The sequence below is a fragment of the Panicum virgatum genome, chromosome 9N (genome assembly GCF_016808335.1).
Source record: "Panicum virgatum strain AP13 chromosome 9N, P.virgatum_v5, whole genome shotgun sequence".
Lineage (NCBI taxonomy): Eukaryota > Viridiplantae > Streptophyta > Magnoliopsida > Poales > Poaceae > Panicum > Panicum virgatum.
The window spans coordinates 34,893,452-34,916,253 of NC_053153.1; the positions used below are offsets into that span (position 1 = coordinate 34,893,452).

General features: G+C 48.6%; 3 protein-coding genes and 1 non-coding gene across 5 annotated transcripts; 1 reads left to right on the plus strand and 3 right to left on the minus strand.

Annotated features, from left to right (window-relative positions):
- Nucleotides 1-319: 319 nt before the first annotated feature.
- On the minus strand, nt 320-2,797 carry LOC120689724 (SEC1 family transport protein SLY1-like). The gene is made up of 2 exons (XM_039972113.1): nt 2,641-2,797; nt 320-2,546 (listed from the first exon to the last, which is right to left on the minus strand). The coding sequence occupies exons 1-2, from the start codon at nt 2,669-2,671 to the stop codon at nt 706-708; spliced, it is 1,872 nt and encodes a 623-aa protein (XP_039828047.1). The 5' UTR covers nt 2,672-2,797; the 3' UTR covers nt 320-705.
- A 1,748-nt stretch (nt 2,798-4,545) lies between these two features.
- LOC120693104 (protein PHOSPHATE-INDUCED 1 homolog) lies at nt 4,546-6,016 on the minus strand. Its single transcript, XM_039976508.1, has one exon. The coding sequence runs from the start codon at nt 5,997-5,999 to the stop codon at nt 5,019-5,021; it is 981 nt and encodes a 326-aa protein (XP_039832442.1). The 5' UTR covers nt 6,000-6,016; the 3' UTR covers nt 4,546-5,018.
- Nucleotides 6,017-6,425: 409 nt separating this feature from the next.
- TRNAY-GUA lies at nt 6,426-6,510 on the plus strand. Its single transcript is given in 2 exon segments — nt 6,426-6,462; nt 6,475-6,510. It is a non-coding gene; the product is annotated as a tRNA-Tyr (tRNA).
- A 5,205-nt stretch (nt 6,511-11,715) lies between these two features.
- Nucleotides 11,716-16,035, minus strand: LOC120693101. Of its 2 annotated transcripts, XM_039976505.1 has the most exons (5): nt 15,836-16,021; nt 14,828-15,024; nt 13,236-14,731; nt 12,959-13,105; nt 11,716-12,468 (listed from the first exon to the last, which is right to left on the minus strand). In XM_039976505.1, exons 3-5 carry the CDS (start codon nt 14,476-14,478, stop codon nt 11,987-11,989), a joined length of 1,872 nt encoding a protein of 623 aa, XP_039832439.1. In that variant the 5' UTR covers nt 14,479-14,731; nt 14,828-15,024; nt 15,836-16,021; the 3' UTR covers nt 11,716-11,986. The 2 variants fall into 2 exon arrangements, with proteins under 2 accessions (XP_039832439.1, XP_039832438.1); XM_039976504.1 differs by lacking the exon at nt 14,828-15,024 and having other exon boundaries at nt 15,836-16,035.
- Between the last annotated feature and the right edge of the window lie 6,767 nt (nt 16,036-22,802).

Here is a 22,802-nt window from a genome sequence, read left to right on the forward strand (position 1 = left end):
TCTAATTTGACAGAAATACATGCATACTGGAAACAGCACAATGCACTAGCTGTGCTTCAAAATGTCATACACTAGTTACAGCCTTGAACAATACATTCCCCTAATCCAAGCATCCAACTATGCAAGGCAAATAATTATTTGCCACATTCTTAAGGTATATTCTCAACCAGAAAAATGTATTCGCATAAAAGTATTATCACACACATACTAACGTGAGTGAATCATGTAAATGCTATCAAAGGAACCCATGTGCGATCAGCTGAAAGGCATGCATACTCTGCAGCAAGAAAATATTTAAGCACCTTGTAGTACAATGATCTCAACTAAAATCAATTTATCAAAAGATCAGAAATGGTGGTTGATCATAATATTCAAGGACAGATCGATGGTAGTGTGCAAACATAATTCCACCAAAAATTTCTCAGTAAACTAAAAAGGGACGAAAGGAAATAGAGTACAGAAAATTAAAATAGGCATACATGGGCAATTGATTATATCAGACTCCCAAATTGAAATAACCGCAAAGCTATGTATTGAAACCTCATTCAATTGGGCATAAACCTGAGTTTAGGAAATTCGGTACCACTAGTCTACACAGCCCGGATCATTTCGCTCCTTAAAACAAGATGCAGGGTATAAGCCTATTTACTGTAATCTCTGAAGCATGAATCAATCCTTAACTTCAAAAGGTCTGGTAAGAGCTATCTACTGCGCCGCACCTGGTGGTATGTTGCTGCTCCCACCACCCAATCCAGCTTTCTGCCCCAATTCTGCAAGTTGGTGAATAAACTCCGCGCCGCTAAGAATTTCTGTTGCACCATATATAACATGCTTTGAAGGCTGTGTGCGTTGTTCTAGCTCCATCAAGCTCCTGTACTCAATGTAGTTTCCACCACCGATCATGAAAACAATAGCTTCTCTGAAGGGTCCTTTAAACTGACCACCAGTTCCTGACCTAGGGGCTCGTGGGTCAAAAAGGAGGTAGTCATCCACCTCTGGGTTTGGTTTCCCTTCAATCAGAGCGTCAACTGTCCTTGTCAGCGCCAGCTGCCTCCCATCTGATAAGAGATTCTTCACACCTGCAGTCACAGCACTAAGGGACTGCCCATAAAGCTTCTCAGCCCAATCGACAATGTTGCTCTTGGTTGCTGTGCCTGATGCAGCAGCAAATTGAGTGTTCAATGCCTTTATCCTCTTCACATACTGAAATGCTGACATGTCTACTTCCGATTCCCGAAGTGCAGCCTCAACCTGCTCCAATTCCGATGATGGTGGCGTCTCAAAGGACAGCAGGTAGGTCACAGCTAGCCGAAGCTTATCTTCCTTAGTGCCCTTGCCTCTAAGGAGGCTCAGCAGTGTGTTACGGTCCACAGTGCCATTCACAAGCATATCATTCTCACAGTCACAGTATCCATCCAGAGACCTCTCCTTAATATGCCCAAGCAATGATGTTGCAATGTTTGTGTGTTTATCAATCATCTTCTTCCGTTCTGTCAGCTCAGGGAGTGAATTCACTGCATTCATGAGATGCCTTGTGTTGCCAAACAGATCAGTTCCATCGAACTCAACTCCACTGCCACCACCAGTGCGCTGGTTCACCTCATCCACGTCCTGCTTGTACTTGGCAAGCTGCGCCTCAATTTCCTCAGCGACTTTGGGGAACGGTGACCAGCTATTTGTGACCCAGAATTTATCGGAGTCATCCAATTCATACTTCTCTGCAGGTAATTTCAGCTTGTTAAGCTTCAAACCAAGCACATCATGGACCAACGGCCGGTAGCTCCAGTCGTGCTGCACTCCAACAGATAGCTCGAAATTCCTGTCGAAGAGGCACAGCACAGGGCGCTGGAACGAGGCAACAGCTGCGGATGCAGCCTCCGTGAAGAGGTTGGGCTTGGCGAGTAGGTGGTCGCGGAGTCGGGCATCAAGCGCAGCGGCCACCATCTCTGCAGGGCCCCCACGAGCGCACCTGATGACAGGCACCACACCGAGAGTGGCGAAGACGCAGAAGAGCCCCAGAGCGACGGCGTCGATGAGGGAAGTGATGTCGGCGTCGGCGGCAGCAGGGTCGTTGAGTGCGATGTAGGCACGGGGCTGGGCCAGCGTGAAGAGCCCCTCCTCGAGACAGACGAAATCGATGTACTGGTCGGCGACGCGGGCCACGCGGCCCGCGCACGCGGGCGGCGCGGCGGCGCATGCGGCGGCGAGGCGCTCGAGCAAGGGCCGCGGAACGGAGGTGGAGAAATTGACGTGGAACGACGCGTAGAGGCCTGCGGCGGCGTCGGCGGCGATGCGGTCGACGTTGGACGGCGTGGGGCGGACGAGGTAGACGGCCGGCGCGTCGGCGACCGCCTGACGCGGCCGGTCGATGCCGAGAGTGAGGGTGACGCCGTGGCGGCGGAGGTCGCCGACCTTGAGCACCGGCGAGAGGAGGGAGACGCAGGGCGGGTCCATCACCAGGAGCTTGTACGCCTCTTCCTCCCCCTGCCCCTCGCCGCCGTTCGGCAAGTGCTGCTGGTTCAGATGCAGCATCCGCACGATCACATCTGGATCGGATGCGGAAAGCGCGGTCAGAGCCAGGCATGAGCGCACACATAGGTGGAGAGAGGGGGGGGGCGAACGAGGAGAGTTAGGTCTTACCGAGCTGCTTGCGGCGGAGGCTGAGCGCCATGGCAGTGCCCCGGTGGTCGCCGGCGGGGATCAGATCGGATCTGGTCTGGAAGGGGGAGGAGAAAAGAATGGAATGGGGAAAACCACTGGACACTGGCAGTTGGTCGGGCGAGTATGATTGATTGTTGTTACACCAAACATCCAATCGCGGCCGTTGATTCGCTCGGTTCGGGCTGCGTCGATTCGAAGCAAAAGTTCACTGTTACTTTGGAGCTAAGAAATCAGAAAAATTTGGAGCTAAGAAATTATCGCGCAAAGGATATTGACCAGAGATGTTGAATTTGGATTTATTTTTTCAGAAAAACACGTAGAAATGTTAGAGGAAACATTAATAAGTTAAAGAGAGCCAAAGCATTCTTCTTTTTTGATATTTAAAGCTTTCCTTTTGATAAATACTCCATAGAGACTAAGCAAATTTTCAGAGAAAAAATTTGGGATCTCACATTTAAGTAAGAGCATCTACAACATATTACTCATCCCTCAATCTAATACTTAAAAATTAATATTTCAGTGATAGAGGTGATTCAGCAGATTACCAATCTAATCACCATTACCTATAAGTTTTTGGTAATCACGAAAACACACCCCCCTCTCCCTTAAATGAGGGAGTTTTTTCTCTATCCTATTCTTGGTGATTGCATTTTGGTAGTCTGCTGCAGCAACAATTACCTAAAACACAAAAATATTTATTCGCAATAGAGAGAATATGTTTTGGATATGAGATATGAGTAATCTGTTGGAGATGCTCTTAAATCAGAATATTTTTAGAGAGGGGAAGCGGGAAGGCTTTACGTTTCAAAAATTATCTTTCCGCTAGTACGAGGATTTTAGAAGGGGTCTCCACGATGGTTCCTAAGTGAAATGGAGGTGGCATGACCTTAGTAATAACTATATAGTTTAATGGTAACATGTTAATAAGAGTTGAATTGTCTATAGTTTTAAACATTTTAGCTTATAAAACTCTACAATCCGTATAAAGTCACTATTTTTTTATGGGACTAGCTATTTGTGTTGAAGCAACTGATGTTAGGACTTAAAGCAACTGATTTTATATTAGTAGATGTTGGTGCATTTTTCTATAAACTTCATCAAAATTAGAGAATTTTGACTAATAGAAAAACAAAAATAACATACATTTTTAAAAGAATGAAGTACCATATAGAAAGAAAAAGATGAGTATTGGACATCCCAAATTACATGAAAAAAAGTTCTCGGAGAGGGAGAAAGGGTTTCTCAATTTTGTAGACTTCGCACAGGAGGTTTATAAGAGAAATGGAGATGGGATGCCCTTTATAAAACTCTTAATTACTAATACATAGATCATGTTTCGATTAAGGGTTAATTTTTACTCAGCTGAAAATGAGCTATAGATGATCCAAATAACTGGGGCTGAATATGAGCTAAACATTAACCAACCTCTCAACTAAAGTTTAGTCCATTGCTCTCAAAAACCAGATAACGAGGGCAATTTCTTTCCGTAGATGATAAAATATCGAAACACCTTCCAAAATGTTATCCTCCCGTAGGACGTGCTTGGCACATAGGCTACTTTCGTCATACTAAATTAAAATTTAACCTAGCAGGTATCTAAATAGGACAAAACTAATTTTAGCCAGCTAAAGTTGAGACGTCTAAATATTAGTCCCGACTGAACTCTAATTTTAGTGCATCCAGACATGCCCATATATGTTAATAAGATCACAAACAATTGTCGACTATGGCTCCTAAGGCTTTGGCTTCCAAGGTTTACTATATAGTGTGTTTCTTCATCCTCCAACATATATACAAAAGATCTAATTAGCAGTATTTCGCTTACAAGAACATGGATATACATATACCGAATCTTAATGGGAAAAAAGTAGAAGACACACGATCTTGGATGATAGAGGTATACACCCACGCGACCACACCTCATCTCCTCAACCCACCACCACCCACTATATATAACACAACACACTCGTGTGCCATGGTTCCATACAAGGAGAGTTCACATTCCTTTTAGAGACTTAGTCATAGTTTTATTCATAGTAATATATACGAATCCTACTGAATTTAGGTGCTCCTCACCGAGGGACAAATTACATGCAGCATTAGATCGTACTCCCTCCATTCCAAATTACATGTTGTTTTAACATTTATAGGTATATAATTTTTGTTATGTATCTTGATATAGTGTATATTTAAATGCATAACAAAATTTATATGCTTAGAAATGCTAAATCGAACATTAATTCGAAACAGAGTGAGTAGAACCAGCGCTGACCCGCTTTCTCATCAGCAAGCAACCGTGCGTGGCCCCAACTCCTATGTTGCGTGGCTGCAATACAAACGAGCCTCAGCTGATGGGTCTACGACATGATGACGCAGGAGTAGTCGTCGGGGTCGACCAGCGCCGGCACGAGGTACTTGCTGCCGTTCCTGCCCACCACGTTGTACCCCGCGCCAGTGACCGTGTCCAGCCTCACCGCACCGGGGTAGCCCGGATACGCACCGCGGCCGTAGACACCCGGGCACGCGGCCGCCACCTCGACCGGTGCGCCGGCGTCGCCCTGGAAGAATCCGTGGCCGTACGGGTTGGTGACCGCGCCGGCCAGCATCGCCGCCAGGTTGACCAGCATGCCGTCCACGCCGACGTCGCCGTTCGGCGCGCGCAGTGTCTCGCCGCGGCGCCCGGGCGCGTGCCGCGCGCCGCCCTCCGCGGGGTGGAACGGCCACGCGCACCGGCCGGGGCACTGCACGGCGGCGTTGCCCACCCAGACGTGCGCGGCGCCCCCCGGCGCGGAGGCCCCGTGCGCCCCGCACGCGCTGCTGCACTGCCCCTCGACGGCGACGTCGGCGGCTGTGAGCACGACGGCCACGCCCTCGGGCGCCACGCCGAGGCGCGCCGCCAGCCGCTCGACCTGGAGCCTGGAGAGCGTCTTGCCGAGGGAGCACGCCTCGTCGTGGGCCTGGCTGGCCAGCACCACCCGCGGCGGGTCCCGGCCTGCCTTGCGCACGTACCGGTCCACGGTCTCCCACCACCGCGCCACCGACGGCGCCGGGGCGGGGCCCGGCGCGCCGAACCTGTGGTGCTGCGGCTGGCGCCCACGCGGGGAGAGGGAGAGCAGGAAGTCGGCCACGATGGCCTTCTGGTGCGGCGAGAAGGCGCCGTAGTAGAGGACGGAGACCGGCACGGCGCCGTCGAGCACCGCGCCGGTGTGGTAGACCATGACGGGCGGCGGCGGGTGGTAGAGGGAGGAATGGCACGGGCGCGCGGAGAAGGCGATCACCAGGAGGGCGAGAAGGAGGCGGCAGCCGACGCCGAATTCGGACGACCCTGGGTTCTCCATGATGGCCGAACAGTATGCGACCGTTAAGCATAAAGCAGGGTTGCAATGCAGAGCGACAAATATATAGGGTGGGTGTGGATTATTGCATTGGCGACGTGCTGGCCTTGGGTATCGTTGTTGCTTGCTGGAGCGGGGTGATCGAGCCGAGCATACACGGAATGGAATGGATACCCGGCGTGCGCGCGCTGCACCGTTGCAAAACGCCTGCAGGTTGATGGGGATTGCTTGGAAGGCAGGCTAGGCGAGACACGTATGGTATTGTGCATGGGAGAATGGAAACGTGTGATGCTTCTTTGCTTCCTGGTGCCTTCAGACATATTTGTGGTGCTTGTGTTTTCCTAACGTCAACCGATCGTCAGCCCACATCGCCAGCCCAAGGCCCGTGACAACTGTTAGTTAAATACGAAATCAGCAGACAAACGCAAACCGACCTTAGCTCAGTTGGTAGAGCGGAGGACTGTAGTTGTTGCAGATAATCCTTAGGTCGCTGGTTCGAATCCGGCAGGTCGGAAATATGGTTTTGTTTTTTTTTCTCACACTGCATCTCCACTAATCATACTACCGCTGGTTCGAATCCGGCAGGTCGGAAATATGGTTTTGTTTTTTTTTTCTCACACTGCATCTCCACTAATCATACTAATAATGTTGCTTGATGTCTTTTTTTTTGAAAATTAGGGCGTAGGTATTGTCATTCATTCATAAGCAGGTTACAGAGATGGGTGCAAAGCTGCCCCATTGAAAGTTTGCCAAGGCATGTCGCACTGGACAGTGCAAATTATGGCTTAAAGCATTACAAGAGAAAAGGCAAGGAGAAGGGATAGAAGCCTGCCTCGCCATCTTTGCAAGCCTGTCAGCCACCTTGTTGTTCTGTCTGCTAATCTTGATGATGGAACATGTTATTCCCTGCGTCACATCTGCAAATTCACCAAGGAAAGGTCGCAGTGACCAATGTCCTGGGCTGTGTCCTGCGGAGGCCGTCCTGGCTGATTTGGCTAGCACTTCATTATCTGTAATCAAGTTAGCCCTTTGCAAATTTAGTGCTCTAGCTAGTTTTGCCCCCATGAGTAGAGCGTTTGCCTCTGCTTGTAGCGGCTCCATTGCTTGCAGTATACGTACCTGAAAAAAAGAAGCAGAACATAGACTATGGCTTGGAGTTGTTAGAATGAAAATGCCAATTCCAGTTTGGTTCGCTGCTGATTGTTGCACGCATACAGATGCATCGCAGAAAATTTTGGGGCCATCTTGAATCTGCACAGATACATTAGACAAATTATTATCTTGGCCCTGATTGTCATAATCATGTATGGGCAAGGGTTCTTCCATAGCTGCTGCAAGCGAATTGTCAATAGCAGTCGCCTCAAAAAGAATTCTTGATGTTGTCCAATGCACATTGTTAAACCTGTGATCATTCCTAGCTTTCCATAGACACCACATGATTGAGAAAATGATACCTGCCGTCACGTGAGGTACGCCCTGTTGCAGCAAGGTGGCTATTTGAACATGAAGACCACTTGTAGAAGATGGTAGATTACTTGTTCTGAGGCCTAGTACTGAGGCAAACCATGTAGCCCTAGCAAAGCTGCACTCAAAAAATAAGTGATTGTCATCCTCTACCATACCGCACCTAGAGCATTTTCCATCAATCCTATGAATGATGCGGTGCAATCTTTTGCCGGTGCCTAGAGCAAGTCTGAGTAATCTCCAAGCAAAAGTTTTGACTCTAGGTTGAATAAGCTTGTCCTTCCACACATGTCTAAGAATTTGTATAACCTGCAGAGGAGTGTTAGGTGGGGGGTGTCTTGCTGCCTCCTCTCTGGCCAACATATTATAAGCACTTTTCGAAGAGCATAGCCCATTCGGAGTCAACTTCCAGCAAATTATGTCCGGTCCTTGCCCTACAATAATCGGGACCTGCACCAAAGCATCCATGGATTGCTGGCCAAAAAGAGTGATAATTTTATTTTCATCCCACATTTTAGAGTTTGGCAGCCACAAATCAGAAACGGTACTAGGAATTTCATAATCAGTTTGTTCAAGGTTTAGACGATCATGCATTTCTTTCCAAAAAGGGCTCCAAGGTTGATTCCAAATAGAAGTATTACCATCTATAAATTGTATAGTGACATGGGTTTCGAGGTGGTGCCTAATGCTAAGAATGGAAGACCAGAAAGTGGATTTGGGTATATGAGCGGAAGCTGTCCATAGGGAAGCATTTGGGAAATATTTTGCCTTAATTATTTTTGCTACCATAGTTTCAGGTTCATGGATAAAACGCCACGCAGTGTTGATTAGCATACCTTTGTTTACGAGCTCTAGCTTCCGAATGCCTAGTCCTCCCTCCTTTTTTGGCTTGCAGCATGCATCCCATGATCTGTAGTGTATGGGCTTCTTGTTCTGGTCCTTCTGTACTCCTTGCCACCAAAAGGTTCTGATAATCGCTGTGAGGTTTGCTAAAAATTTCTTTGTGAACAAAATGTTAGCCATGTAATATATCGGAATTGAAACAAAAACTGATTGAATAAGGGTCAGCCGGCCAGCATGATTGAGAGTATTAGCTTTTGTTAGGGTGAGCCTTGACTTGAATTTTTGATAAATGAAATCGTAAGCCTTGTCCTTGTCCCTATGTGTAATAAGCAGAGGATGCCCAAGGTGCATAGTGCTTGGTTTAAAATCACTAACAGGAAAAAAACTCTTGATCTGGGCTTTTAAATCGGGTGTTACCTTTTTGCTGAAAAGAATTGAGGATTTTGTCCAGTTCGGTGTTTGCAAATCAGCTTCCCCGCAAATAATGAGATCATCTGCAAAAAGGATAGAGTGGATGGGCGGGCAATCTGGGCCTAGAGTGACACCTGTAAGCTCTCGATTTTGTAGAGCGTTTTGAAGACAAATCGACAGCTCGTTAATAGCAAGAACAAACAGATAAGGCGAAAGTGGACAACCCTGTCTTATTCCTCTAGTAGCCTTCACATCACCATGGGGCTGCCCATTAACATTGATAGCAAAGGAAGTCGTAGAGACACAAGCATAGATCAGCTTGATAAAATGCCCACTATATCCTTTATGGCGCAAAGAATTTAGCAGAAAAGGCCACTCAACACGATCAAAAGCTTTTGCCAAGTCAATTTTTAGCATGAAAGCATGTTGCTTGAAAGAATTCAGATTAAAAGAGTGCACAATCTCCTGAGCAACGAAAATGTTGTCAGTTATGCGCCTACCCTGAATGAAAGCGTGCTGAGAATGATGAATATAATCAGGTAACTCCTCCTTTAGCCTGTTTGCTAGGGACTTCGCAATTAGACGATAAGCGACATTGGTAAGACTAATCGGCCTAAAATCAGTAACATGGACGGCTTGCGGCTTTTTTGGGATCAAAACAATGTCAGTGGCATTTAGGGTTTGCGAGATATTACCTGTATTGTAGAATTCCGTAATCAAATTGTGTACATCTTGCTTTATCCATGGCCAAGTCGCACGGTAGAAGGCCACATTGAGTCCATCTGGTCCCGGCGCCGAATTTAATCTCATACTTTTGATGATCTGCAAGCACTCATCAACACTTGGCATGGAGTTTGTAAATTCATTAGTTATAGTACCTTGAAATTGGAAATCTATATTGTGACCAGGAACAGAGGTAGTGAACAGATTTGAAAAATAAGAAATAAATTCCTGAGCAATGTCTTGGGGGTCTGCAAACGATTGACCTTGCGCATTTTCAATAAACAGGATTCTGTTCTTTTGCCTCCTCTTAGTGCAAGCTTGCTGGAAAAACCTCGTGTTTCTGTCTCCTTTGGTAGCCCAATGTTTCTTGGATAGCTGTCTGTAGTAATCTGTGATCTTATCAAGGATTTGGCTATGGAGTGTAACTAGGTTATGTTCAGTGGCATGGTCAATGTGATCTGGTAGGTTATCCTGGGTTTGGGCTAATTGCTGCTCAATTTCTTCTAACTGCTGATTGAGGGGCTTCTTCTTTTTGACCCACTTCTTGAGTTTGGAAGTAAGGGCTTTTGTACGGTCATGGAAAGGCTGGTTGTCGGTCTGAGCCCAAGCTTGGGCTGCAGTCTCCTGAAAATCATTCTCAGTGAGCCACCAGTTTTGAAATCTGAATCTCCTCCTTGGCTTAGGACGATTTGGGTTCAGAATAGCAAGGATAGGTGTATGGTCGCTGTAAAGCATAGGCAGATGATAAACAACAGTGTGAGGAAACATTTGACACCAATCTGAATTACCCAAGCATCTATCCAAACGTTCAAAGGTAGGCCTAGTGGTGAATCGCTTATTTGTCCACGTATAAGCAGGACCACTATAGCCCAAATCAATTAAGCCACATTGCTTGACAAGAGTACAAAAATTTTCAATACGAGGTAAACAAGGAGGTCCAGGCCCCCATTTTTCGTTAGGATGCATAATATTGTTTAAATCACCCATGCATAAAGTGGGCCTATCCTGATTTTGAAACACAAAATCCTCCACATCATGCCATATACCATTGGTATGCTTATGATGTGGGTCACCGTACATGCAAACAAGGTTAAAAGAAACACCAGTACCCCTATTTACAACAAAAGCTAACACATAGTTATGGCTAGAGGAAACAATATTCACATCCACATCATCAGTCCACATTACCCAAAGGCCCCCAGAGAGGCCTACCGCATGAACTATAAAACTATCAGAGATATGGAAGTAATTAGACAACTGAGAAGCATCAATTCGGGAGTTGCGGGTTTCTGAAACAAAAGTTACCTGAGCATGTGTCGACAACATGAGGCGGCCAAGGTGTTGCATTTTACGACTGCGGAGACTCCCGCCCGAGCCTCTGCAGTTCCAGCTGAGTAGACTCATGGCTGGGGTGGCGCCCTTGGAGCCGGCGCCATAGCCACTGAAAAAATGCGGGAGCCACCAGCCAGTAGCTGATTCCTAGATTGATCACCCAAAGCCAACTTCCTGCATTCAAAGCCTGCAACAGCAAACGTATCGAGTTTCCCCTGGCAAGCACATCTCCGGCGAGGAAGATTGAGAAGAACAGCAGCGCCGGAGCAAATAAGACGAGCTCGTTGAAGTTCCGAACGACGTCGAAGCTGAGCTTGAAGTCGCGCAGGCTGGCCAGCATCAGCTCGGGGGCGGGAGGTGGAGTCGGTGATGGCCAAATCCGGAGCAGCGCCGGCCGAATCCGCGGTGTAGACACTCGGATCCGCAACAGGAGCGTCCGAAACAGTGAGGATACCGGCGGAATCAGCGACGGAAACGGCAGCCGCTGCGCGGGCGGAGGTGAGTAGATCAAGGGCGCGGCTGGTGGTTAGATCTGCTCGAGGGGGATTGGTGGATGGAGGAGCGACTTTATTTGGGCTCAACCTGCTACCATCGCATGTGCCATCGAGCACGGAGACGAGGATGACAACAACAATGGCGACAGCAAACAAGGAGCAAGAGCAGCGACTAAGCGCTAGGGCCATTGAGGCACAGGACTAACCTAAAGACTGCTAGATTTGCACCTAAGAAGAAACAGGACCCCTCCCCCCTCAGCTCCGGCGAGCTCGCCGGCGGCGGAGGAGAAAAGAGCCGCTCAGCATCCCTTCGTTCCTCCACCTCCACAAGTGGAGAATGGAGTGGAGACTGGAGAGGAGCAAAGGAAAACCCTTGCTTGATGTCTTGTCTCATCTGTTGGGGCTTCAACTTTCTGGCACAAAATTAACGAGAAGGTTATACAATTATGGAGGATAGGTAACGTTGTCATCTACCTTTGATCTTCAGCACTTAATCATCCAAGAATTTGGGCAACTTTGGTAACATCATCATCATCATCTTAAATTACACTTTTGCATCTACAAACAATCCATCAAGCCCGTAGTAATCTAACCAAAATCTCTCAATCTCTCACTAATGAGTATTCACATCGATTGTCCCATCGCAGCTCTGTGAGATCCGGGCAGGCATGCACGCACAAATTGTCACACGCAGGAATTCATTTTCATTTCTCTCGCCCTGCCTCAGCCGTGGTGCCTTCCCTTGGACCTGCTCCTCACGCTGCCGTCCCCGCCGCCGCTACGTCCCCTGGTCAGCGACGACGACCGGGGGCTCTGGGTGAGCCGCCGCGACGCCCTTTTCCCCTGATTCCGGCTGCCGGAGCCCCCGAGCGCGGCGCGCGCGACGCTGTCCGTGGCCACCTCCCGCGCGCTGCGCTGCGGCTTCACAGGCTGCTTGTTCAGGTAGGCCAGGTTTGGGAGGAGGCCCGTCACGGCACGGCGCAGCGCGTCGTCGCCGACGTTGGCCTGCACCGGGTTGCCCACCAGGTTGAGCGCCAGGAGGGAGTGGTAGTTGGCCACCAGCTGGCCCAGCGCCTTGGCCGTCGTGATCTTGTTGAAGCTCAGGTCCAGCACCGCCAGCTTCAGCAGCCGGTGGAGGCCCTCCACGTCGCTGATCTTGTTACCCGCCAGGTACAGCTCCCGGATCGCCGTGCAGTTCGACAGCCCTGCAGATCCATTGCAGACAGAGAAAAACAATGAGAAAAACAATCTAGCAATTTTGCTTCTGAAATCTGAATATCATGTTTGCAATGTCTATATGGCTCCAGCAAGTTGCAATGCAGACAGAGTCTCTGATTGAATTCGTTATGCAATCATTTCCAGGACCTGCTCTAATTGATGCTGAAAATTATGTGATCGGACAAGCTATGCTAAAAATCGGACAAGCTATGCTGTAATGGTCCAAGCTCCCAGGTCCCTACAAAGGTGCCCACTGACCGCTGGCAGAAAAGATATGAAACAGATACCACAATGTGGGATGTCTCGTTCAATGATTGTGATCCAAATCGACTTGTCTGCTAGATGCAATCATGCATGTATGCAACAGATAACAGACCCTGGTCTCTGTCAGTTACTACAGACATGTGTTCAGCAACCTGAACTCTGAAAATTTGGAAAGACTAGTGCAAGTTCAGAACAGGCGTGCTTAGTGCTTACCGTGCCCGATGCGCGAAATCCGGTTGTAGCTGAGATTCAGCACGCGCAGCTTCGTCAGCTCCCGGAGCCCCTCGATGTTTGCAATCTTATTCCTTGATAGATCGAGCGAGTGCAGGCCCTTCGGCAGCGATCCTGGGGAGATATGAACTGATGGAAAAAAAAAACACAGATTCAGCACTCGTCCGACAACAGAAATAGTTACTACTGAAAGTACTACTCGTACTACTGTTAATGTTGTCCTAATCCTAGCTAGATTTTGTTGGCTGTCAGTGCTTACCGATGAAGTTGCTGGAGAGGTTGACGGCTCGGAGGCTCGAGAACGGCGCGATCATGGGCATGACCTTGAGCCCCATCCCAGATATGTGCGCCACCGACGAGAAGGCGTTCAGGGACTGTACGATGGTGTTGGCCTGGACGACCTCGTCGGCCGCCGCGCAACGCTTGGACTTGCCGTGGTTCTTCCCTGAAGATGACTCCCCGAGCTCGACGGGACGCCGAGGCCGCGCCGCGCACTCGTCGTCATCCATGTTGTCCCCTCCGTCATAGTCTTCGTCCTCCTCGGCGATGTGGAACGGAGGCTCGTTCTCGATGCTGCACACCCAGGCGCTGACGCGGTCGTGGAGGGAGTTCTCGGCGCAGAAGGCGACCCACTGGTTCGAGGCAAACGGCGGCGGCGACGGCGAGTCGTCAACCATGACCTTCTTGTTCTTGCGGTCCGCGGCCGGGCCCTCCTCGAGCGTGTCCGAGGTGTATCCTCCGTGGCGAGCCGGAGAGCACGCCTCTGCCGGGCGCGCCGACCCCGGCCGGTGCAGGTTGCGGTGGCTCCAGAGGAAGAGCCGCCACCAGAGCTTCCGGCTACGCGACGGCAGCACCTGGCTGGACGACCGCTTCTTGAGCATGACGCAGTCGGCAGTGTGCGACGTCTTGACCGACGCCGGGCTCGCCTCCGGCGCGCCCTGCGGAGTCGCCGACGTGTCCAGGGCGAGGCCACCGATCAGATTCCCCAGATCGCCGTAGGAGCGCGACCGCGCCGGCATCTCCGGCGCTTCACGTGGGCCGGGACGCTTGGTCTCGATGTTGGAGCAAGACCGCTTCAGCTTGGGCGACGGGTCCGCCGGAGCCGCCCTCGCGGCGTTCGCTGCCGTGTCGGTGGCTCGCTTCTCCGCGCCGTCGCCGTCGCCGTCTGGCTTGTTGGGCTCCGTAGGGTTCAGGTGGAAGTCGAATTCGAAATCTAGCAGATCGGCCCCCTTAGCCGATGCCTTGGCGGCGACGAATTGACCACCTCCTTCGTGGGACGCCACGGGGACCATGGCCGCGGCAGCGGCGGCGAACTTGACGTCGCGCGGCGCGACCTTGTTCTCGAATTCCCCGGCGCCGGGACCAACTGGGGCATCGATGAACTCGACCGGATTCACCTTGGGGCGCTCGTTGCCGCTGACCTCCTTGGCTGCGGCGACCTTGTGGTTCTTCTTCTTCCTGCCGGCGGCGAGCAGAGTGGGGAAGCAGCTCATCTTGGTCATCCCTTGTTGCGCACGTGCGCGGGCGTTCAAGGACGGAATCAGCAGCAGGAGGACTTAGCCGTTATCTACGGGCGACGCCCTCCGCAGCAGCGACGCGGCGATCGCGAGGACGACGACGGCGAAGACAGAAGAGGGCGAACTCGCATGCTCCTCGCTCAAGCTGCGAGGCGGCGGCGGCACGGGGAAGGCCAGAGTGAACGGGGGAGAGCCGGAGGCGCTTGAAGCCGGAGAGGTGCCGTCTTGGCAGTTAGCCCTGCATCGATCAATCAATCAATCCACGACTCGTCAAGAACCCTGCATCGAAATTAAGAAAAAGAAAAAAAAAACTGCAGCTAATTCAGACACACACAGCGAACATCCCCCATGCCCGGCAACTGATCTCGATCCGTGAAGCAAGGAGAGGCAGTGCGGAGAGGAAGGCTCTGTTTCTTGGTAGGCTGCTACGCGATGTGGTATCCTAACAGACGCGCACGACGAGTTCAAAGCTGGCCCAACCTTTGGTCCGATTCGTTGCCAATAATGGAGCCACCCAAATCAGCGACAATTCTGGAGCATTCAGGCAACACATTCAATTAAACTATTCCTCCAGAATCGAGCTGTCGAGGGATCGCGAAACGCTGCCAATGAATGAACGGCCATCGAGTTTCAGGCCAAAATTATCGTGGTAAACTAGTGAGCGCAGGAACAAAAAAGTGAGGACAGCAAGTGGTTTGGTCTGCCTTGTGATTGGACACGTCGGCAAAACTCCAAGGAAAGTATCATCAGACTCTTAATAGGGAGGAACTGATCTTGGTTTTCTCTCCAGTAAGTAATTGGCAGCTGACAAATTCAGAATCACATTGAAAGGGATGGACAGGGAAACGCCAACAAGAGACGGAGGCAAGGCAACAGCCAAGGCTTGGACCCTCTTCTTCCCCTAGTACTAGGTCCAGAATTCAGAACCATAAGAAGAAGAGAATCATGAATCAAAATAGTAGCTACAAAAATTCAGAAAAGAAAAAAAAAGAAGAGGAGGAACCCAATCCAGAGCAACAGGGTTCATGAATTTACCGCGAGACGGAAGATTGTTTCCAAGAACTCGATAACGACGGCCAAGAACGCTATCAGGGCCTGCTTAGAATGACTAGGGGGGTTGCTTTATTGATTTTCAGAATCTGGTTCGAGTTGGAACCAAGTCCTAAAGATTTGAATTCACAACCCCCCTTCTCAAAACAGGCCCCAACAGTGGCCACACAGGTACGCGCAGGCACAGAGGAGATCGCCAAACAGGGAGAAACATTTATGCACCACTAAGACGAAGCTCAGGCGCCCAAGATGGAAACAGAGCAAAGCTAGGTCGCAGACAGCGAGGCCTTACCTTCGCTTCGCCTGGCAGCTTCGTCAACGGCCGGAGGGGAGCGAGAAGGTCGAGGGGCCTCCTGTTTGGTTCGTTACGGGGCGCCGGTGGATCGAGTTGCTCTTGCGGCTAAAGATGGGTGGGAGGCCAGCTCGAGGCAGAGAGCGAAGGCCGGGGAGGGGGTGACTGGAACTGGAAGCCGAGGACGAGACGAGGTGGTAGAAATAGAGGGAGCAGAACAGAGCAGAGTAGAGCACGCGGTGGGCACACGGCGGCGACGGTAGATTCGGACGTCACTCCCACTTGGGGCCGGTGAGAACTGAGGAGAGCTAGGGAAAACAGTCACACCTTCTCGGTATTTTTCAGTTTTTTGGCACCTCATCTTTTTTCTTCTTCTTTGAAATTCCATTTATTTGTGTTTTGGGAATTGTTTTGTTCGGTTTTCTGAGGTTAGGTAGTTGAATGCAATACGGTGCTGGTTTTGCTGGAATTGTGTAGAGCTACCTGGAGGCTGGAGCCTTTTCCGTAGCTGCTACAAAATATAGGGATCAAGTGGTTTCTGGCATATTTTCTATGGAGGGAGAGATTTTATTCAGTATGTGCATGGAGACTGTTTTTCAAATGGGCAGTTCCTGCCAAATTTCTTTTTTTCACTTAGAAGAATTTCAATCGATGTAGAAACAAGGAACAAATGGTCATCAATATCTACATTAATAAAAAAAGCTTTAGCTCTGTTTGGCCTGGCTAGCTCCGGCTCTGGTTGTGGCCATGTTGTGCGGAGCCGGAGGAGCAAGGAAACGCAGCTCTAGGTGCTCCTTCCGCTGCCTAGTTAAATGTAGCGAGGAGTCGGAGTTTTTTTCATCACTACAGTGGAACACAGCAGAGGTTAGCACAGAGGAGCCCCTCCGGGCGGAGCCGTGCCAAAGAGACTTCACGCTTTCATAGCTCTGACGGAAAATAACTTCTTTCGAATTATGTTAAAAACAATCACGAAACTAAAACAAAAACATGCGCAAATTAAAAACGATCAGGAAATTGAAACCAAAACATACACTCACAGAAAACTAAAACACCATGGATCTTCAAGGGACTTTGACTTCTTTGGAGTAAGAATTACCTCACAGTTGGTGGAAAGATCATGGATCCTTTTACATTCTTTTTGGGAAATTTTCAATGGATCCATACGTTGAAGCCGAGATGGTGGACACAATTACACATCACATGCACGGGTGAAAACAACCAAATATATTTTTCCAGGATCGTGTACTATCTTTTTTTTTTCCTTTCCATTACTCTTGCAGGATAATGCATGCACATCTATATTTATCTTTTTTGTTAAGTTTTTCTTCTTGTAGACTGGCCCTCTCAACTTTGTTGATGCAAAAATCTGGTCAACACACTGAATGCACAAGAATGTGCAGGTCGCGAACGGACCGAACCGCCGTGGAACTCCGTAGACCTGTTCAACAACCTGGTCAGACCGGATTCCTCGGGTCATTCGAGCGGGAGAACTACCATGCTTACGTGATGGAGGATGGCTAGGTTTATGAGCAAATCAGCAAAGAGGTAACCAACACACTTATGTGATGAAGAACGACTAGTTTCCAAGCAAACTAGTGAAAATCGTCAATGCTCATGCGAGGGAGGGACCCGTCGGGGCGTAGATGTCGCCGACATGCCCTAGATCAACCAGCAAATCTAGGACATCATCTATGGTCATGGAGATCAGTAGATAAACAACAAGAGAGGATGGAAGAGAGATTTAGGGTTTAGAAGATAAAAATTAAATGCATTGTAGACTGGTTCGGTTGGGTTTCCCTCATGGACCGTTACCCTTCATGAATATAGGGTGGGGAAGTCTGTACCCAATAGAAGTCGAAACTCTTACAAATCTCTTGTCAAAATACAACTCTAACTCGGAGGGTGCTGTTTTCACTGGTCTGACTGCCCCTGGACAGGGGTGACCTAGGTGTAGATATTTCTGGAGCCATAACTTTATCATCCGAACTCTATATCGAACATTCTATATATTCACTTCAATCGCACTACTACAAAGACTGATTAACAGCGACATTTTTTTTGAACTTTGAGGCGAGCACAAAAAATAACCCACCTCTGTTAATGCCTGTTGGCAGTTCTTAACGTCGCTACTAGGAGGGGTTAGTTCCCAGCAACGGCGCCAGAAATGCCTGTGGGGCATTTCATAGTGTAATCACTATGAACGGGTTAGGTCCATAGCAACGACGCCATGAAACGCCGTGCGGTATGGCTTAACGATTACAGAAGAATCCGCAAGCACACGAATATACCGTTGTAGCATTTCACCCGAAATTATTCAGAGTATCGTTATTTATATTTTCCCAAGTGATGGCATGGTGTGTAAAGATGTTTACTAGTTACGTAACTATAACAATATGAGATAAGGTGCGGACTGCTGATTATATAGGGGTAAGTGATAATAAAACTCTCACAAATAAAGAATAAACGAATACACCTAAGTTTAGTGGGAGTATAAGCAAACAAGATCCTAGTATACTATTCATGTTAGCAGAGAAGTTATGTTAGTCACATACTTAGAGCTGCAGGTGCCGGGAAATTAGGGACATCGGGGAGAATGACCCGCACTGGAAAACATCCAGTCCCGTTTCATCTTTGCATGAACTCCTACACGATACCCGAACATCGGGGAGTACGCTAACCGAGAAGCAGCTTCCCGGCTGACCGACAGGGCCGTCACCACCTGTGATCTACCCCAGTCAAACCATGGAGCACCGTCATATCCGAGGGATCCTGCATACCCGGGCACCATGCCCGCATATGAGGTCACTACCTCAGCGACCCCGGGTCCCCCACCATTCGGATGGACAGGTAAGACGCTAAGGCAAGCCCGAAAGCACAATGAACCGTTATCCTTACCCAGATCATCTGGTCTAAGCAAGCAACTAATACAACTTGATGAAGAACAGATCATTGCAGAACAAGCTAAGAACATAACAAGATAACCATGAACGAACTTTGTATGAATAGCATAACGAATGTCAGAATACAAAGCCATACCGGAGGCCGAGGATTGCTTGCCGACCCTAAGACGATTGGATTCGCTAAGAAGATGAAGTACTAGCCTAGCTCCACTACCCTAAGGAGTACAAGTCACAATGAGAGTGAGAGAGAGGCTTCTCCAAGTGGTGTGTGTGTGAGAGTGGTGGGAGGCCCCTTATATAGTGTTTGAGGTCGGTTCCCGCCATCTCTATATATGAAAACACTCATAATCGACCTCTAGTGGATCAAATCAACCTTCCCGTCAAAATGCACCTAGACAAGTGCCTATCCAGGTTCGGCCGAACCTGGTTCGGCCAACCCCACCTTGCCGCCTCTGGCCACCGTCTTTCTCTGGGTCACTGCCTGGTGGGTCCTGATGTCAGATGGTCGGTGCCGGGGCTTGGTTGGTCGGTTTGGTCTGTCAAGTGGTCCTTTTTTGCTTGTGTTATGCAGGACACGATCTTCTGCGACTTTTTCTGCGTATTCTTCATATTTTCTTCTTATTCCAGACTTGTGCTCCTGAAAATATAATTCTCCAAAACAACTCTTGAGCTAGGTTAGTGATACAAATATGTGAGTAAGAGGCATGATTTTCCTTCTTTTGTGAGTATCGTTGACGGTCAGATTTTGCACTTAAGAACCGTCAACAATGCCCATGGTCACGTCTTACTAACTGAGGTGGTTAAAGAAACCACCTCGCAAAATCGATTAACAGAGGCGGTCACCTTTAACGTGACCGCCTATGTTAATACCACTATTTTCAGAGGTGGACACGTTACAAAAAACCACCTCAGTTAATGGGCCGAGCCCAATAAAGCCTATATACCCGAGCCAAACCCTAACTCAGTGTCTCTCTTTCCCTCAAATCTCTCTCTCCCCCTTGTCCGCTCAGGCCGCTGGCGGCTGGCGTGGCGTTCACTATCACGGCAGTCGGGGTGGGCAGCGGTGGCGGCGCCCGTGCGAGGCGTGCGGCGGTGGTGCAGATCCGCTCGCGCGTAGCCGTGGGTGAACGGCGACGGTGCCGGACGGGGAAGACGACGCAGATCCGCGCACGCGTAGCCGCGGGCGGAAGGCGGCCGCGTGTGGATCCGGTGGCGGACGGGGCGGGCGCGCGGCGGCGCAGCCGGCGAGCGACGATCGCGGGCGCGGCACGATCGGTGGGCCGCGGCGGCGGCGGGTGGAGGCCGCGGGTGGGTGAGCGCGGGCTGCCGACGTGTGCGGCCGGTACGGTGGCGGCGGGTGCGGCTAGTGGAGCGGTCGGCCGGCGCGGTCGCAGGTTTTAATTTTTTTAATTTTTATGTAATTAACTGAGGCGGGCACACCAAAACCGCCTTAGAAAATCTTTCATTTTCTTTGACTTGAGGCATTTCTCTTGACCGCCTCAGAAAATTAAATTTGACCGCCTCAGTCAAGATTATTGTAGTAGTGTTGTCTTGACAAGATCTACGCAATGGTGCAATCCAATTGATAATTTAGCAATATTTCCTAGATCGGTCGGCCGGTTTACATGACCGGTCTAGCCGGTTTGCCCAGATTGTTGACAAAATCTGAATTGTGCCAATTTTTAGTGTCAACAAATGTGCAATATTGTTTATAGCTCAACTAAACAATTAGAATAATATGGGTAATACGCACCCAAGTGTTCATTTAACTAAGGATCTGATTTTATTTGACACACATTTCATCTCTATATCAGTATTTCAATAAATCAAGCCATGGAGCGGCAAGCAAGATATATCCATTGTCCTTTTTCAGATATGCAGGTACGAAGAGGGGCACCTTTAAATATTTTTCCCCACGCTTGTGCGTCTCATCAAGCTTAGATTATTACTAGTACCTAGATATGTGAGATCAGATGCCAAAAAGTGAAGTATGCAGGTCAAAAGGCTCTGGGCTGGGACAGGCCTGATCTGGGGTTGGCAGCGGTTGGGAGACAATTCAGTGAACGGGGGGCGGGAGTGTACTTCAGGTTCTCCATTCTGGCATTCTCGCAATAACACGGGGAATGAGATGCCAACTCACCATCTCATGTGCGAGGGTGGGCCCACCGCACCTCCTGAACCACACACTCGTAATCTTGGGTTAAGTATGTAGATGCTACCTGTGATAGTGAAGTCGATTTCTAGCTTGCAAATTAAGCAATGCTTTAACTGAGCTGAGTACAATGGTTTGAGTATATTATCGCTCATTTATGCATTAATCCTCACCAAGGCCTATTTTTGTGTCTTTCTTTTCAATCCTACTCCTAAGGCTTCTTTTTGGTGGAGCTGTAGATATGGAGGGTATAAAGCCAAACTTGCTTCTCATATTTTGCTAAGTCAAAAACCGAATCCAAAGGAGAAATAAGTCATAAACCTTGATCAAAATGTGCAAGTGTGTGTAAATATATCTTTGGTGGATGGTGGATGAACTTCTTTGTATGAATCATCTCTCTCTTATTTCTTTTTCTTTTTCTTTGGATAGGGGTTATCTCTTTCTCTCTGTTTTTTTGACAAGCCTTGTGGGTATGTTGCATACCTTCTTTGGTTATGCATCTTTATTTTTTTGGCATGCCGGAGCATGTGGCATACCTTCTTTGGGTATGCATCTTTTATTTCTTTTTGCATAGTCCATATCCTTTGTATAACTTTATGAGAGAGATGTCATACGGTGTCATGGAGTTTTTATTTGGTGGATGTATGAGTGGATATATTACTAACTTCCAGTGTAGAAGTGTAGTATGTGGTAGTGGACGTGTACGCGATCTTGATCATGGGAGTATGAAATAAATCTCACTAAGGGTCACAACAATTTGATAAAGCCCAATGAGAAAACAAGTTGCATATGTGGAAAGACTTTTCAAACTTGTAACTCATATGGCTTTGGATATGAATTTCATATCATTGAGGAACTTTATTTTATTTTTTGTATTTTTGAAAATAAATACTCCAGATATCAAGCATCATGTAGGAAAGGATCATAGCAACTCTGCTTAACCGAACATAGCCCACAACAACCTAGACTCGGTTCTGTTTTTTTGCTACCCACAAGTTTCAAGCTCAAGGTTTGAACATTAGCAACCAAACTCAAAACTAGGTAGAGCATAAGGTTATAACTAGACATATGAAAGGAATTGACAGAGCAACTATTTATCATCTCAACATGGAAAAACTACACATGCTTACTACACATATTAGAAAGCAAGTAAATATTTTTGGGTTTTCTAAGTTTTACAAATTTTTATTTGATTTAGTTATGCAATTTTTTATGGATTTTCTAGATTTTGCAAATTTTTTTATTTTGTTTCATGCAAGGTTATGAAAGCGATAAAGATAGAGTTTGATACAAGTTACCTCTCGTGGGGGTCCTCCCCAAAGCTAGCTTCAGACTCACTGCTGTTAGTTGGGATTAAACCCAGTCCAACGGTAGTAAACCCTCCACTCCTCCTATAGATGCAACTGTTGCTGCTTCATGTTGTGGATCCTTTCACCTGTCTATCGCATCCAGTCCTGGGCGGACTGGATGTGATGGTTCAGTGACTTGTCGATGTTGTTAGCGCGGACGTTCAGCTCGCCCAGCTGCTGGGTAAGAGAGCTGAACCCTCTGGACGAAGCTGAACGTCAGGTGGTAGGTGGAATCCCACAGGAGCTAGAACTGGTGGACCGGTGCCCTGGGGCCTGCCGTGCACACTCACTGGAGCTGACACTCTGCCACAACGAACCACCAGCCTCATATTGATGTGAAGGCTATGGTTGTGGCTGCTGCATTTCCTCCCTTCTAGCCCTGCTTCTCGTGGTCCTGCCAAGCAAACTAAATACACTATGCAGACAGGCTTCCTCTTGTGGAACAAGAGGTAAGGTTAGCGAATGACAGTTATACAAATGATATCCCGCGTTTGGCAACGGAATTTCATTGGCATAACCTAAGGAAAAGAAAATCAAGAAGTCATTCGGGCCTTTCTTGAGTGTGT